The sequence below is a fragment of the Tamandua tetradactyla genome, chromosome 6 (assembly GCF_023851605.1).
Source record: "Tamandua tetradactyla isolate mTamTet1 chromosome 6, mTamTet1.pri, whole genome shotgun sequence".
Classification (NCBI taxonomy): Eukaryota; Metazoa; Chordata; class Mammalia; order Pilosa; family Myrmecophagidae; genus Tamandua; species Tamandua tetradactyla.
The window spans coordinates 16,018,961-16,034,734 of NC_135332.1; the positions used below are offsets into that span (position 1 = coordinate 16,018,961).

The 15,774-nt window shown below is 61.0% G+C and overlaps 2 protein-coding genes across 5 annotated transcripts in view; one reads left to right on the plus strand and one right to left on the minus strand.

Moving 5' to 3' along the window:
• MYO15B (myosin XVB) overlaps positions 1–11,224 on the plus strand; it is a 38,582-nt gene extending 27,358 nt beyond the window's left edge. Inside the window, exons 37-64 of the mRNA XM_077163251.1 lie at positions 164–233; positions 411–536; positions 617–890; positions 967–1,054; positions 1,205–1,424; positions 1,831–1,943; positions 2,140–2,199; positions 2,868–2,943; positions 3,054–3,172; positions 3,272–3,390; positions 3,472–3,613; positions 3,840–3,951; positions 4,079–4,248; positions 4,678–4,829; positions 4,956–5,019; positions 5,099–5,171; positions 5,555–5,631; positions 6,875–6,948; positions 7,054–7,169; positions 7,265–7,359; positions 7,457–7,534; positions 7,652–7,748; positions 8,070–8,215; positions 8,416–8,531; positions 8,733–8,866; positions 9,040–9,173; positions 9,314–9,454; positions 9,573–11,224. Coding sequence (XP_077019366.1) covers positions 164–233; positions 411–536; positions 617–890; positions 967–1,054; positions 1,205–1,424; positions 1,831–1,943; positions 2,140–2,199; positions 2,868–2,943; positions 3,054–3,172; positions 3,272–3,390; positions 3,472–3,613; positions 3,840–3,951; positions 4,079–4,248; positions 4,678–4,829; positions 4,956–5,019; positions 5,099–5,171; positions 5,555–5,631; positions 6,875–6,948; positions 7,054–7,169; positions 7,265–7,359; positions 7,457–7,534; positions 7,652–7,748; positions 8,070–8,215; positions 8,416–8,531; positions 8,733–8,866; positions 9,040–9,173; positions 9,314–9,454; positions 9,573–9,635 — 3,249 coding nt within the window. The 3' untranslated portion in view covers positions 9,636–11,224. The remainder of the gene's footprint in view (positions 1–163; positions 234–410; positions 537–616; positions 891–966; positions 1,055–1,204; positions 1,425–1,830; positions 1,944–2,139; positions 2,200–2,867; positions 2,944–3,053; positions 3,173–3,271; positions 3,391–3,471; positions 3,614–3,839; positions 3,952–4,078; positions 4,249–4,677; positions 4,830–4,955; positions 5,020–5,098; positions 5,172–5,554; positions 5,632–6,874; positions 6,949–7,053; positions 7,170–7,264; positions 7,360–7,456; positions 7,535–7,651; positions 7,749–8,069; positions 8,216–8,415; positions 8,532–8,732; positions 8,867–9,039; positions 9,174–9,313; positions 9,455–9,572) is intronic.
• Positions 10,008–15,774, minus strand: part of RECQL5 (RecQ like helicase 5) — a 43,046-nt gene continuing 37,279 nt past the window's right edge. For 3 of the 4 annotated variants that reach the window (XM_077163848.1, XM_077163847.1, XM_077163845.1), the window contains exons 9-20: positions 14,193–14,411; positions 13,902–14,001; positions 13,691–13,727; positions 13,509–13,567; positions 13,346–13,419; positions 12,917–13,010; positions 12,486–12,623; positions 11,670–12,181; positions 11,431–11,521; positions 11,006–11,212; positions 10,763–10,832; positions 10,008–10,669 (exon numbers count right to left, since the gene is read on the minus strand). In XM_077163848.1, the coding sequence (XP_077019963.1) occupies positions 10,569–10,669; positions 10,763–10,832; positions 11,006–11,212; positions 11,431–11,521; positions 11,670–12,181; positions 12,486–12,623; positions 12,917–13,010; positions 13,346–13,419; positions 13,509–13,567; positions 13,691–13,727; positions 13,902–14,001; positions 14,193–14,411 (1,702 nt within the window). In that variant the 3' untranslated portion in view covers positions 10,008–10,568. The remainder of the gene's footprint in view (positions 10,670–10,762; positions 10,833–11,005; positions 11,213–11,430; positions 11,522–11,669; positions 12,182–12,485; positions 12,624–12,916; positions 13,011–13,345; positions 13,420–13,508; positions 13,568–13,690; positions 13,728–13,901; positions 14,002–14,192; positions 14,412–15,774) is intronic. The other variant, XM_077163849.1, reaches the window with a different exon arrangement.

The following is a 15,774-nucleotide window of genomic DNA, read 5'->3' on the forward strand; positions in this document are numbered from 1 at the left end:
CAGCCAAGGCCAGGCTGGTGGAGGGGTCAGGTGTGGGATTGGAACATTCTGGGGGCAGGGATGAGGGGCAGGGCTGGGTGAGCAGGAAGGAGTAGAGACAAGGCTGCTGGGTCCAGGTGCCCCAGGACCTGTGGGGTGACTCTGTACCCCTCTTTCCCACCAGAAGGAGCTTCAGGATACAGCCCAGAGGCCCAAGAGCTTCCAGCAGAAACGGGACTACTTCCAAAAGATGGGTAAGGCCCTCGGGGTGGCAGCCCTGGCAGAAGCTTGGCCACCACCCCCAGCCTGGGCAGGGGGGAAGATGGGGTGTGCTCTGTTCTCCTGGATCAGGTGCAGCTGGGATGGGCAGGCCAGGAGACAGCTGCGGGACAAATGTGAGCAACAAAGGGGGCCATCTCGGGCACTTACAGGACAGCCACAGGTCAAGATGAAGATGGTGAAGGCTCCGGCCAAGGTCCAAATCCCCCAGGGGGAGGAGCAGGAGCAGGAGCAGGAGCACAAGGATGAGGAGGAGGAAGAGGAGGAAACCAGAGCAGGTGTGGGAGGTGGGTGAGGGGCCCTGGGCCTCCTGCCCTTTGGCCTGGCGTCTGATCACCTTTCCTGTCTTCTCGGCCAGCACCATCTCCGCCATCCCCTCCTCCTCCACCACCACCAATAATGAAGAAGCCAGTAAAGCAAGGTGGGGCCAAAGCTGCAAAAGAGGCTGAGGTGGAGCCAGCCAAAGAGGAGACCCCTGGCGGTGGCAGAGGGCCGGCCACGGGCATGGCATCCATTGTGCGTAGCTCAAACCCCACAGCCCAGCGACCAGAGCCCAGCAGGGAAATCCGCAACATCGTCCGCATGTACCAGAGCCGCCCTGCCCCCGTGCCTGTGCCCGTGCAGCCGTCCAGGTGGGCCACCGGGGGAAGGGGCTGGGGCTGTTCCATTCCTCGGGGATCCATTGTCACCTCTTCCTTCCCCCAGAAGGCCCTCAAAACCTTTTCTGAAGAAAAATGACCCGAAGAACGAGGCTCTGGCCAAGCTGGGGATCCACAGTGCCTACTCGCCCCCTGCGGTGAGTGCCCTGTCCTGTCCTCTCCAGGCCAGGCCTGCTGGCCATGCAAGACTCTCTGGGGTGGAACTGGCCTGTGGCCTCTGTCCACTCTGGGCCACATGGCCTTGCCCTCCCGGTCACAGCCCATGTGCTTCCTCTGTTCTTCCACAGATGCTGACCCCCAGCCCAGGGAAAGGGCCCCCACCATCCGTGGCCCCGAAGCCCCAGGCCCCATTCCAGCTCCGGCCCTCCAGCTCCATCAAAGAGAAGCAGGTGCCTCTCCGGGACTTGTTTGGCCAGACCCCGCCTGTTGCCGGGGCACCCACACCGCCGCCAGCTCCCCCCCTTCCTCTGCCTGGAGACCTGGGGACCTGCTCAGCTGAGCCCCGTGGTATGGAACCCCCCATGCCCCATGGGGTGGGTCTTGGGGCTGGGTCAGGACCATGGCTGAGGGCAGCTGTGCAGGTTCCCGGACTTTGGAGCCAATGGCCAGGCGCGCTGGCTTCTGCCTCCCCACCAAGGGCAGGGCCTGGTCCCCCGGGAGCCTGTCTGGAGCTGCAAAGCTGACACACACAGGGTATCATCTTCGATGAAGGCCTGACACCTCCATGGCAAGCTTAGTGGCCCTAGCTGACGGAATCAGGGAAGCTGGTCAGGGGCAGGAGAGGGCATGCTGGGCAGGAGTGAGGTGTCTGGAGGTTGAGAGCGGGTGGATGGGGGTGTCCTCTCCCCGGGACCCCCAGCCATTTGGGCTGTGGTAGGCCCCAACCTGACACACTTCATCCCGTCCCCAGCAGACTTGACTGTGCCCATGGGCGACCAGGGCCGCTCCACCCAGCTGCTCACACCCTCCGGCAGCGTGTGCTTCTCCTATGCCAGTGCACCCTGGAAACTGTTCCTGCGCAAGGAGGTGGGCGCAAGGGTGGAGGCTGTGGGGGAGCTGTAGCCCAGGACCCCGGCACCCCCTCCCCACACACAGACACTGGTTTTCCAGTGTGAGCCTGGGAGGGCAGCAGTGGGGTGGGCATTGGGCTCTGGGGGCATCCAGGCGGGGGACAGCGGCGTGGATGCCCCCTGATTCTGCTCGTCCGTGCCCCCACCCCTAGGTGTTCTACCCCCGTGAGAACTTCAGCCATCCTTACTGCCTCGGGCTTCTTTGCCAGCAGGTGAGTCGGGGCCCACCTGCAGCCCTGTGGTCTCTGCAGAGAGACTGCACCGCAGGGCCCTGGCCACACGCCCGGGCCAGCTCGGTGCTCGTTTGAGGGGCGTGGTGGCAGCCAGCGCTCGGGGGCACTGTCTGTGTGCCAGGCCTTGCCGGGGGCACCTCAGATGCACTCACTCATTCAGTCATGATGGCACCCCGGGCAGCGGATGCAGCTGGCCCAGGTACTTAGAGGACGCTGGAAAGTACGCACAATGGCCCTGGCTCACAAGGGGCTTCATAAATGCCAGTTGCTGCTTTGTCACCTCTGTGGGCTCCTGGGACTCTGCCTTGGTTTCCCCATATTCTACAGTCAGAACCCCCCTCCCCTGCCCCCCAAAGTCTGTTTCTTCCAGGGAGTGACACCCACCATGGTTGAGCTCACGGTACTTGGAAGGGTTCTGTGGGGCTTCTGGGCAGTGAGATAAGAGACGCAGCTCAGGCAGCTGCAGTGTCGGGTGTCCGGGGGGAAGCCTGGTCCCTGGAAGCCCTCCCTGCTCTACTGTACCCCGCAAGCATTGGAGGGATCCCCCAATGGGCCCCCCAGCTTCTCCTCTGTGTGCTTCTGTGGCTGCTCCTTGGATGGACCCTGGCCTCGGTCACCTGGTGGTGACCTCCCAGCTCTGCCCCCAGATCCTGCAGGACACCTTTGCCGAGTCCTGCATCCGGATCTCCCAGGATGAGAGGCGCAGAATGAAGGACCTGCTGGGTAGGGGGCCTGGGACTCTGGGGTCAGGGAGCCTGTGAGCTGGCAGAGGGTGGGGCCTGTCCTGAGGGAGGGGACGGCTGGGAACAGGCCTGGGCCGCCTCTGCCCACAGGGGACCTGGAGGTGGGCTTGGACTCCATCGCCACTGCTGAGGACAGCGTCAAGAAGCGCATCGTGGTGGCTGCCCGGGACAACTGGGCCAATTACTTCTCCCGCATCTTTCCCGTCTCAGTCAGTGGGGCCTGGAGCATGGGTGGTGGGGCGGCTGGACCCCGGGCTGGATCCCAGTGCGCACAGGTGGGGGCCGTGACCCACCCGCCTTCCCAACAGGGCGAGAGTGGCAGCGACGTGCAGCTGCTGGGCGTGTCCCACCGGGGACTGAGGTTGCTCAAGGTGACCCAGGGCTCCAGCTTCCATCCCGACCAGCTTAAGACCCTCTGCTCATACAGGTGAGCTGGACGAGGGGCTGGGCTGGAGGCGGGGACTAGGAGGCGAGGGGGCGTCCCTGCTCACCCCCACCCCGTGAACAGTTTTGCCGAGGTGTTGCACGTGGAGTGCCAGGGCAGCTCCATCCTGGAGCTGTCGCTGAAGGGTGAGCAGCTGGCGCTGCACACAGCCCGGGCGGGCACCATCAAGGCCATGGTCGAGCTGTTCCTCGGCGAGCTCAGGAAGGCAAGTGTCCTGTCACCTGGTTTGACAGGGCTCAGGGGTGCCAGCTCAACTCCCCCAGATGGTCCGGGTAGGGTTAGGAGTTTGGGTCGGGTCCCTGGAACTCTGGGATGCTGGGTGGACGGAGAGGCCAAGTGGGGTGAGTGGGGTGGGCGTGGGCATGTCAGCAGGACCAGGAGTTACAGGCAGGTCCCCCCCAACCCTGCTCCCTCGCCCGCCTACCTGCCAGGACTCTGGCTATGTCATTGCCCTGCGAAGCTACATCACTGATGACAGCAGCCTCCTCAGCTTCCACCGTGGGGACCTCATCAAGCTCTTGCCTGTGGCCACCCTGCAGCCAGGTACACCTGGGGACAAGTGGGGATGCTGGCACGAGGGAGGTGTGATATTGGCAGAGGGGGCTTGGGGGTGGGGGTGGGGGGCGGCTGGGTACTTGCCCCAATGCATCCCTCCTTGTGTGCCTTCTAGGCTGGCAGTTTGGCTCCACGGGGGGCCGTTCTGGACTCTTCCCTGCTGACATAGTGCAGCCAGCAGCTGCTCCCGACTTTTCCTTCTCGGCGAAGCAGAGGAGCAGCCGGCCTAAGAGTCAGCTGCAGAATGGGGAACCAGGGCCGGCTCGGTGGGACCGGGCCTCGGAGGTGAGGAAGACTGGCAAGGCCCAGGAGGGGCCTAGCTAGGAGTCGAGGAAGGAAGGGTGGATTGCCGGAGAGGCCCCTGGGCTGCCGAGGACCACTGTGCCGCCTGCCTGCTGCGCCCTGGGGAACAGCGCTCAATCTGAGGCTACACCCTCTGCCCTCTTGCTGTTTTCTTGCCTTGTGTGCCCAGCAAGACTGTAAGCTCCCTGCAGTCAGGGCTGGGGTGTACCCCGTCTGTATCCCACGCAGTGCTTAGTTCAGTGCCGCCATAGAAGATGCTAAATAAATATCTCTGGACTTTCCTGACTTCTGGTGTTTGTTCACTGCTGCTGCTCTGCCTGCTCCTCTCGGGTCTGGCTGGGGTGGGGCTGGGGCAGGGCCCCTGGGACAGGCCAGTGGGCGCTTGGGTGGCACCGGTCTCTGTGCTCCCAGCACCCTTCTGGCCCCTGGAACCAGGCACGCAGCGACGACTCAGAGGCCACCAGCCTGCCCTACTCTTCGGCCTACGTCTCTCTGTCTGCTGATTCCCACAGTTACACCATGCAGGAATTTGCCCTGCGCTACTTCCGGAAGCCCCAGGCTTTGTGAGTGTCCACCCCCGGTCCCCATGCCTGTCTCTGCTCAGAGCCACCAGGTCAGTGCTCTCCACTACCCTCCCTTGCCAGCCTGGGCCTCGGCCAAGCAAGGCTGTCCTCCCTTCCACTCCACAGGCTGAACCAGTCTGGGGAAGGTGCCGGGGACGTGACCACGGCTGACCTGGTGCAGTACACCAAGGTGAGGGGGGAGGGGTCTGCCTGTGGGCCTGCCCACCTGTACGGGGATCCCAGGCCCACAGCCCAGCCTCTCCACACAGGCTCCCATCCAGGAATCGCTCATCAGTCTCTGTGACGAGGACACAAACAAGCAGGCTGTGGACAGCTTCTGGGGTGAGTGGCCCGCGGGTTTCCTGGGCCCTGATTTCTAATGTTGGGGCCCTGGGCACCCATGGTCCCTTTTCTCCTTGATCTGTGCCTGGTCGGCCCCAGTTTGCCAACTCAGGAGAGCCCACTGGGTGGCTTCTGTACCCAGGGTCCTCACCCAAAGTGCTGTGGGCTGCGGTGCAGGCCGAGTCAGGAAGGAAGTGGATGGCGGCCCCACTGACACTGTGTGGCTTTGGGTGCCCACATGCCTTAGTTTCCTCCCTGACAGAGCTGGTGACAGCTGCCCCACCTGGCTCACAGTGCTCTGAGAGTGAGTCATGGGGTGGCAGTTGGACAGCAGTGCAGGCCAGGTACCCCCCAGCCCATCACCCTTCTCGTCCCCGCCGCAGCTCTGATGCAGTTCATGGGGGACCAGCCGAAGCCCCGGGGCAAGGACGAGCTGGATCTGCTCCACCAGCTTCTGAAGGTACGTGGGCGCCTGTGGGCTCCGGCAGCCGGAGGTCCTGCTGCAGTCCTGCCTCACCCTGAATGGGGCCCCTTTCCTTGGCCGCTACTTGTTCTCATCATTCAGAAGCATGTACTGAGCTTCTGCTGAGTGCTGGGGGCATGGTGGTGAACAAAGCCACCGAGGCCCAGCCCTTGCTGAGCTCACATGCCAGTGGAGTGGATGGTGAGGAAGCACATTATGGAATGTATCTGGCATGACATTAAGAAATGATTTTACCTATGACAAGCACAAAGCAGGGAAAGGAGCTGCTGCTTGACCTGGGTTGGGAGGGGACGCTTCATGATAAAGGGACAGTGGAGCAGAGATCTGAAGGTGTGAGAGAGAGCACCATGGGTGCACTGGGGGCAGGGAGGAGAGCAGGTGCAGCAGTCCTGGGTCCTGACGAAAGTGCTCCCAGCTCGTTCAAGCAACAGCTAGGGCAGGCCAGTGGGGCTGGGGCCAAGTGGGTAACGGGTGGGAGGGGACAGTGGGTCTAATCACGTCACACCTTGTAGGCCATTGGAGGGTTTTGTGGCTTTTGGAGAGAGAAGGGAAACCATTAGAATATTTTGAAGAAACATTTGGCTCAGACTTGGCAGGGCTATTCTGGCTCTTGTTGAGATTCTGGGGGTATGAGGGCAAAAGGAGGTGAGTGCACTGATCCTAGGAGAGAGATGGTGCTGCCCGGACCGGTGAAAGCAGTGGAGGGTTTGCTGGGGAAGCACATGTGAGGTAAGAGGGTCAGGGAGGTACCAAGGCTTTGGCCAGAGTCATTGTCTTCTTAGGTCTGAACGGTTTGGATGGGTTCAGTTGAAGTCTCAGCTTTCCAGGTGGAAGGTCTGGGGCCTGGAGGCAGGGCTTGGGCAGTGGTGGCAGCAGGTGGATGGGCTAAGCCAGGGGAATGGCTGAGACCATTAAGGGAGAGGGGTAGACAGGGCATCCAAGGGCACTCCAATGCTGCAAGGTCAAGGAGAGGAGGGGAAGCCTGCAGAGATGACCAGAACAGATCTGAGGCAGGAGGGCCAGAGGCCAGCAAGCCCCAGAAGCCAAGGAAGGAAGCCATGTAGGGAGAGACAAGTTGTGCCGAGTCCAGGACTGAGAGAGATACCTGTGATGCGTGGGGCTTCACAGCCCCCAGGGGAGAACTTCTGCCTGGAGCCCCACAGCTCTGTGGGCCTGAAGCTGGCCCCCACCCCATCACCTGCCTTTTCTGTCCCCACAGCTGTGCCAGGAGGAGAACCTCAGGGATGAGATTTACTGCCAGGTCATCAAGCAGGTCACGGGGCACCCGCAGCCGTGAGTGTGGGGCAGCTGGTGGGGGTGGGTGGGCAGGGAGACTCCAGGTTAGCCTGCCACTGGGGGGTCTGGCCAGCTTGAAAGTCCAGGCTGTCTGCCCTGCAGGGAGCACTGTGCCCAGGGCTGGAAATGCCTCAGCCTCCTCACAGGCTGCTTCCCCCCATCAACCACCCTGATGCCCTATGTGACCAAGTTCCTGCAGGACTCCGGCCACAGCCAAGGTGCCACTGGAAGGAAAGCAGGAGGAAGGGGCTCCTGGGGCTGGTCCCCTGTTGGTGAGAGACACGGCTGACCCCTGCCTGGCTCCCTCCTGCAGAACTGGCCCGGAACAGCCAGGAGCACCTCCAGCGCACAGTCAAATACGGAGGGCGCCAGCGGCTGCCCAGCCCGGGTGAAATGCGAGCTTTCCTGGTACTGAGGTGTCACCTTGGGGAGCGGGGGTGTTCATAGGGGAGCTGGGGCCTCTGCTTACTGGCTCAGACTCTGACGTTGCGACCTGCCTTGGCAGAAAGGGCAAGCGGTACGCCTGCTTCTAATCCACATGCCGGGGGGCGTGGAATACAGGACGAACGTGCGGACCTTCACAGTGAGCTCCTGGGGCTGCTGAGGAGCTGTGGAAAGGCAGAGAAGAGGCCATGGTGTTGGCTTGGAGGACACCTTGAGCCCCTCTCCCCACTCATCCTGCCCCTGCTCACACACCCAGGTGGCAGCAGAAGTCCTGGAGGAGCTGTGTGGGCAGATGGGTGTCACGGACTCCCAGGAAGTGCAGGAATTTGCCCTTTTCCTCATCAAGGGAGAAGGTGAGCCATCACACCCGGGAAGGAGGGGCGGCTAGGCTGGATTTGGGGAGGCACTCTCATCTTCTGGGTCCATGCACATCTCCTGCCCATGGGTAAGGCAGCCTCGGGGGTGTGGTATGATGGGCAGAGATAGCCCAAGTGACAGGTAGCACAAACCAGAATGGGGGTGGACGCTGGGTGGCAGAGGCTACTCACTTTGGGCAGAGCACAGCCCAGGTAGCTGTGCAGGTGGCAGTGGAGGCTGTGGGCTGGGCTGCCCTGGCAGCAGCACAGAGGGCAGGGCAGGCAGGGCCAGCGCTGCAGACTGTGGCTCCATGGCAGGAGACCTAGTGCGGCCCTTGTGGCCCCATGAGTACCTCAATGGCGTGATGGCGGATCAGGACGTGAGTGTGCACAGCCGGCGGCTGGGCTGGGAGACCCCGCTGCACTTTGACCACCCCATCTACACCAGCACCCACTACAGCCAGGTCAGCCCCACCTGCCCCTGGGCGGCTGTGCAGCATGGTGGTTCAAGTCACAGCTGCAGCTTGCGGGTGTGCATTCCTGCCTAGAAGGACCGCTGAGCCTCCCTCTCCACAAGGGAAGGGCGTGGCAGCTGGAGGGGGTGGTGGCAGGGATGGGTTGAAGCCCAGGGGGCCCTGCTACCCCTCTCACTGCCTGTCTTCAGGTGCTGCGGGATTACCTGCAGGGAAAGCTGCCAATCAGTGCCCAGGCAGAGGTTCAGCTTGCCCAGCTGGCTGCCCTCCAGCACCTCAGCAGGGACACTCAGGAGCCCCCCTTGGAGTGAGTGCAAGTCCTGGGAGCCTGTTACCCACTGCTCAGGTCCCCAATGACCTCACCTCAAGGTCCCATGTCACACTCGTGTGCGCAGCCCTCATCACCCCATAGGAGGCACCTACTTCCTCACTTAGCACCTGTTGTATGCCCAGCCCTGCCCCAGATGATCCACAGTTATGGGCTAAACTGACCCAAGCTGTGTCTTAGGCGAGACCTGCTGGCTTATGTGCCAAAGCCACTGCAGCAGCAGGTGAACACGGCTGCCGTAAAGCACCTGATGGACCGGGAGCTGAGGGGGCTGCCACCACACAGCCCCCAGGAAGCACAGATCAGCTTTGTCAGTGGGTCTGGGGCAAGGGGGTTGCTGGGGCTGAGGCCTGGGAGGGAAGGGGTGAGGATGGGGGAGGGTCTGTGGATGCTTCTACATCTGCCCTGAGGGGCCAAGTAGGGCAGGTTCTTGTCAAAGCCCAGGGCCCCTGCAGCCAGACTCACACCCTGCCCCTGCCCATCCCAGAGGCCATGTGCCGGCTGCCCCTCTTTGGCTACACGGTGTATGTGGTATTGCGAGTGAGTGAGCTGGCCCTGCCTGGACCTGGCCTCCTGGGGCTCAACCGCCAGCACCTTGTTCTCATGGACCCCAGCTCTCAGGTGGGCCAGCTCCTGCCCAGTGTTGCCTGGAGCCCCTGAGCCTAACCCCTGGGCAGCCTCCCAGCCCCAACCCCCAGCCCCCATGACCCACTGTAACCTCTCCCTGAGGGAGCTGAGCCCTGCTGTCTCCCCCCCCCCAGAAACTGTACTGCTCTATCGAGCTGATGGACATGCAGCGGCTACACCTTCTGAGCCCCCTGGAGGAAGATGGCCTGCCCGGCCTGGAGATCAACTATGGCACTGCCAGCAGCCCCAGGACCATCTGGTTTGAGCTGCCACAGGTGAGGGGCTGGGCCTCTGGCTGCCCTGGGAAGGGGATGTTTGGGGCTTAGGAACGGTGGGGGCAGGGCAGAGCAGGAAGGCCTGGGACCCTTACCGAGCCTGCCCTTTGCCCCACAGGCTCAGGAACTGAAGCACACCATCACTTTCCTGCTGGACAGCAGGGCCTCTTCTGTTTATTAGCACAGCCTTGCCCAAGAAGTGGGGTGAGGGTAGGAGATGAGGCCTCCTGGGTGCTCACAGGTCATTCTGATTTGACCTTCACCACCTGGCTGTTCTGGAACCTGCTGCAGCACAGCACAGCCAGCCCAGTGGAGTACCTGGGGCCAGGGCTGCTCTGGCAGCATCAGCTAGGGACGAAAGAAGCCAGAATTGCTCAGGGTGGAGCATGGGTTGGTCGGGGGTGGGGCAGGCTGCAGGAGCTCAGCTGGGGCATCTCGTGTGGCCCAGTCTGAGGGAGTTGCCCACCCAGTCCCCGGCCCAGGCTCAACACGGACATAAGCCCAAGCCTGGGAGAAGCAGCTGCTGAGGAAATAAAACTCCTGCGAGAAGGGCTGAGAGCAAACAGGACTTTATTCCCAGTGTAAACATCTGTCTGTCTACCTGACCCTCCTGACCAGGAGGCTGGGCAGGGAGCAGTGATGGGCTGCTGCCCTACTCCCCACAAACCCTGCACCCTGGGAAAGTCTGGAAGCTGGCATCTCCAGGGCAGGGGTGATTGGGCAGAGGACCTGAGGCCCCAATGCCTTGGACTCACACTGACTTAAAACATAAACTGCTGAATGGTTGAACGGCCCCACTCCCGCCTCCTCTTTTCCTGGCCAGCAGTCACACTTGCCACCTTCTACCTGGGGATCTGACCCAGAAAACCCAGCCGCAGTGGGCAGCAGAGGTGAGAAGGTCTGAGAAAAATGACCAAGCTTAGACAAGCAGATAAAAGGTGGCCAGTCTCTGGCCTCGCCCTCGATTCTGGAAGTGTCTGGGGCCACCCCTTAGGCAAAGTGTGGATGGAAGGGAGAAGACCCTGAGAGAAGATGGCAGCCTGTCCCCTCTCCATTCCTGAGCTGGTGGTGCAGGCTGGTCCCACAGTAGAATCCCAGGCTGGGAGGGGCTGGGTCAATCTGTTCCAGAGGCTGGGCCCAGCCAGTCCACCTCATTCTCACAGCGGGCCCGGCCATGGAAAAACTGCTTGATGAGCTTCTGGGCCTCTTCTTTCACTAGGGATTGGGGGTGGGGGGACGTGAGGACCAGCCCCCTTCCAGCAGACCCCCACCTCCTGGCTTCCCCTAGGCCCAGCAATCGGAACTTACCACCCCTTCTAGGAGAGGGCTTCTGAGTCAACAGGTGTGAGAGGTGGCGGGCAAAACCTTTAAACAATTCCTGGGAAGGCAGAGGGAGGAGAGGACGGGAGAGCACGACCCAGCCTTGGTGCCGAGCCTGCTTTCTGCTAACTGTTCTGATACCCACACTCCCTGCCCCACTCTGCCTCCCACCCCTTGCACCGAAGTGTCCAGGACCAAAGGAAAGAGCCAAACCCTCCCACTTCACCCTACCTTGGAGGCGAACTTGCCCTCCTTGTAGAGAGGGGTTAGGCACTTGACCACAACATCTGCAGTCTCCTTCAGGGAGAGGTCAGGAGCTGAGAGCTGGCAGGGACCTTGGGCCCTGGGGTTCAAGGTGCCCTGACCCCTAGCCTCAGCTAAGATGGAGGGCTTGGCTGAGGGACGCAGTCTCTTCTGAGCCTGGCTCTCTGGATTTTCCTGGGCAGGGCCACAATGGGGGTGGGGGGGTGGGAGTTACTCTTGGGCTCTCTTTTCCCAGTTTCCACCTCCTTCTGAATGTCAGGGCTCGACAGGTGCTGGCTCCTACCAGCCTATGCCGCCTGCCATGGGGATGTGTCAAAAGTGATGATTTTTCTGACCCCCAACCCAGAGCAGAGCAGACAGCAGCCTCCCCCGTGGCTGGTCCTTGCCAATACCTGCTCTGGCCTGGGCCGCTTGCTCCTCTGAGTCTCCTCTGGGGGAATGGGCTGGGCTTCAGGGGGACCCTGGTCTCTGAGTGGGCAGGCGCTGGCCAGAGGAAGAGCAGGCATCAGAGCTCTAGGTGCCAGGACCCCCACCCTATCCCAGGTGGCTGGCAGAATCCATTTCAGGAACATGCCCCGTGCTAGCAAAGGGGATACTGGTACCAAGAGCCCAGCACTGCCCATGTCCTCACCTTGGCCCCTTCCTGGGGGGCTTCTCAGTCGGGGGAAGGGCAGCCCAACATGCCAGGGTTCCATCTTCCTCCTCTGTCCATGTCTCTGAGGCTGGCAGGGGTCCCTGCACCCCCTCCCGGCAGGGAGTGGAACCTCCTGCCTGAGTGGCTGAGGTGGGAGGCGGCAGGCTCTCCACCCGTTGGAGGCAGAAGCGGGCGATGCTCTGGGAATCTTTGCGGGCTGCTTCGGCTAGGAGCTGCTGTTTCTTGTTGGCTGGGGCCTTGGCAAGGGGGCTGCCTCTGGAGGAGGAGCCTTTTGCCTTCTTTACAGGGGAGGGGTCTATACTCTTAGTACTTCCACGGGCCTTACTGCAGGGCCCAGGGAGGGCCTCACTCCTGTCCTCATCCTGGAGGCCACAGGGCTGGCTAGGGGGCTGCTGCTCCTGGGCCCGGGTCTTCTCCATCAGTTCAGTGGCTGTCTGGAAGGGGCAGGAACCTTTGAAGGCACCAGCCCCCACCCGCCTGTGTTTGAGCTGTGAGAAGGAGAGGATTTTGACCACCAGGGCCCTCAAGGACACATTCACTGCTGGTCCAGTTATGGCCCCATCAGGTCGGGCTTTGAGAGGACTTGCTTAAGAGGCAGGCTGATGAGAGAAGTGGGAGCTACAAAGGTGCAGCTGGCAGAGCAGGGAAGCCCATGGTGCTCCCCAGAGCACCCAAGGGCCAGGGCTGTGATGCCAAGAGAGGGTGAGAGACTGGGCCCTACCCCCCGCCAAGGGCCAAGGGGAAGTAAGTCTTTACGACCCAGCTGTGGAGGGCCACCAGGATGCCACTCACCGAGTACACCTGGGAGGCTGGCAGGATGTCGTGCTCATCAGGGTCTGGGGGCATGGCCTGGGCACTGGAGCTCTTGACAGAGCCTCCCACATAGGAGTAGAGCTGCCCATCCTTGGAGGCTTTGTGGATCTCAGCTACCTGGGAGAAGTGTCGGGCAGGGCACTGTGGCATCCACTAGCTCCTCCTGAGGGCCCCAATTCTCCCCCAGGGGGATTTCTGTAGCCAGCAGCTCCAAGCAGCTTGGAGGCTGGACAAGATCTAGTTCTCACAGATAAGGGTAGAAATGCCTCCAGCTGGCAGAAGAAGTCATGCCCATGCCTGAGGTGGCTTCCTGGTGGAGGGGAGGTGGTGGCAGTTCTGGACTGCCTGGGGTCAGAGGACTGGCAGATGGCCTGAGCACGCCCTGTCCCCCCTGCCCTCACAGTGCCCACCTTCTTTAGCACGCTGGCCTTGTACAGGTTGGCCACCTTGGCATTTCGGAAGGTCTCATGCTCCAGCTCCACAGCCTTGGCCTGGAGGTCGGCTCTGGGGAGGAGCAAGTACGAGGCATCAGCTAGGCCTGAGCCCTCTCCTCGTCAAGCTCCGGCTGGAGTCTCCCTATGGACCCTGAAGATGGCTTCCAACTTGAACTCGGGTACCCTCTGGCTTACAGACCTTCAGTGACCACTGGCAGCCCCTTGGTTGTGGCCAACACTGCCCCTGGGGGGCTGTGGGGACTTGCACCCCCTGGGAGCAGGTCACGTTCACAATCTGGAGATGGGGCTCCCTGTGGTCTCCAGAGGAAGAGAAACTTGCCAAGCCCTTCTCAGCCTGGGGAGTCCGGCCCCCGTCCTCCAGCTCCCTGATCTTGGAACACTCACCCCTCAGTGGTGCCTGCAGCCTGGTGGTTACTGCTCAGAGCCTCCTCCAGGAGCCTCAGGCAGTGCTCACGGGCCTGGCACAGGAAAGGGAAGCTCATCACCCAAGCTCAAGGTTGGGGGAAGAGTCCTGGGGGGCAGGTATGAAGAGAAGCCCTTCTCTTACCTTCACAGTGAGCCTGGGGATCTTCCTGCTAGAAGCCTCTCTCAGGGGACAGTCCTCATCTGGGCAGAGGGGGGTGTTTCCATTTTACCTCTGCTCACTGGAGTCCCCCAATTCCCAAGGAGGCTCCTCTATCCATACCCTGGGAACAACCCACAAGCTCCTGAGGGTACTGCTATATTCACCTGGGGGTATGAATTCTTCTACCTTGGGGACTTTTCCCTGGAAGACAGCATGAAAGATCCATGAGGCCTCTGGGCCCATGCAGGACAGCTCCTAGTCCAGCACCAGGGAAAGGTCCAAGGGAGTGCGCACAGCAAGGGCTACCTGGGACCTGCTTTTTGCAGGTAGCACCACAGGTGGCCAGCTCAGACCCAAGTCCACTGCCCCCTTCACCTTTCGCAGATGCATCTGCTTCTGATAGAAGAGGTTCCACTCCCGCTTGTGGGCCTCATCTCTGCCCTCGTCTCCACTGCCTCCAGAACCTTCATCATACCTGGGGGCAGGGGGGCATAGCAGCCATGTCCCTGATGCCCCTGATGGCTCTCACCACCAGCCCTTAGGCACACAGGACACCGAGGACACACTGTGGCATTATTTTGCCTTCAGTCTGACCTTAGCATCAGGGGAGGAGAGACACAGACTGCTTCCAGCAGGTTAGGAACCCTTGGCTTGATGGCCTCTTACCTGCTAAAGCCCCTAGATCCTGCACGGCCTCCCTCGTACAGCTCAGGGTCGAAGCCACCCCTCTCAGAGGGCCGGATGCATGTCTTGCTCCAGGTGGCACTGTGATCCAAGGCATCCACCTGCCTCCGCACAGCTGCAGGGTTCTGGCAGTGGTCGCAGCCTTTGGTACAGGTTGGCAGTGCATCCCCGAAGTACCTGGCAATGGCAGCATGGCGGCACCTGGAGCAGACAGCACAGCAGAGGTAAGGGTTGAGGCACCCAGGCAGGGATATCGAATCACTCAACCCTTAAGCAGGGTTAGTATCACCATGTGCTGAACCCCTCACCTCCCTTCATGGTAGCATTTGACTCTACCCATGTCATCTGTGAGAATATTTCGGGAGCCAGGGTGTGCACCCTACTCTGTCCTGCTTCTCTGTGGGCTGCTCCTCCCCTCTGTTCCTAGGAAGAGTATGTTCCTAGGAAGAGTAGGGGTTCTGGGGGCAGATGCTTGGCTTTGCTGCTAAGGGAGTCAAAATTTGGGTGAAACATTCGACCTCTTGCAGTTGATGCATTCTTGTCTGTGAGATGATACACACACAGCCCTGACCTCAGGTTGCAAAGGCTACATAAGGTGATGCTCTGGAGCACTTGGACAGTGCCCGACAGGGACGTTATCTTTACTATTCTTGACCTTTCAGGGGGTGGGAGCTGGAGGGAGCAGCAGGAGGTGGGCTCAGCCCAGCCTGAACACTGTTTTGCTTCTGTCTCTGTCCAAACCCAGGAACCCAGCCCCAGGCTAGAGGCCTGTGTACTACAGCCCAGTCTGGGAAACAAAGTCACCAACAAGCAGGAAAAAGGCAGTTCTGAGAGCTGGCATCACATGCCAGTCCCTGGGAAAAGGTTTAGCCCAGCAGAGTCAGCACCAGCTGAGATCTTTCTTATCTCTTCCTCTGCCTGGGCCCTGCTACAGCTCTCTTGTAGTGACCAGACTCAATCCAATCTGGGAGCAAGGAGCAGCCCCCCACCTGGCCAGATGAGGCTCTATCTCCTAGAGTCCCCAGGCTGAGGGCAGCAGTCAATTCTCAGGGCAGGTGCAGACGTCCCAGGAGGGAACACTTGTGTTATCACAGCCCTGACAACAGCCATATCTGCCATCAGGAATGCCAGAGCAGAGACAGGGCTGTCTGGTACCTGGACCCTGGGACAAGAATAGTTAGCATCAACTGCTGTGATCAGAAATCCTCCCAATGCAAGCACCGCATGGGATAGAGCACTTTGAGGAGCTGAGACCCTAAAAGCAGGCTCTGTAAACAAAAGTAGGTTATCACATGGCAGCTGAGGAAGCGGGGTCTGGTTAACTTTTGTTTAGTGACCGGAGAAGGTGGCTCTGGGGTCAAACCTGCAGCTGAGACAAAAAGGGAAGGAGGCTGCCACCAGAGGGCTCTTTTTTACCAGCTCCTGCAGGCGCTTAGACCCTCTCCTGAGCAGAGCCTCCAAAGGTTTTCAAAAGGGCTCAGAGGTCCTGAGGTTGTGAGCCTGTGCCCACATGTCTATCTGGGCTGACTCTGTACATCTGCGCTCCCCAGCCCCTCTCCCCTGC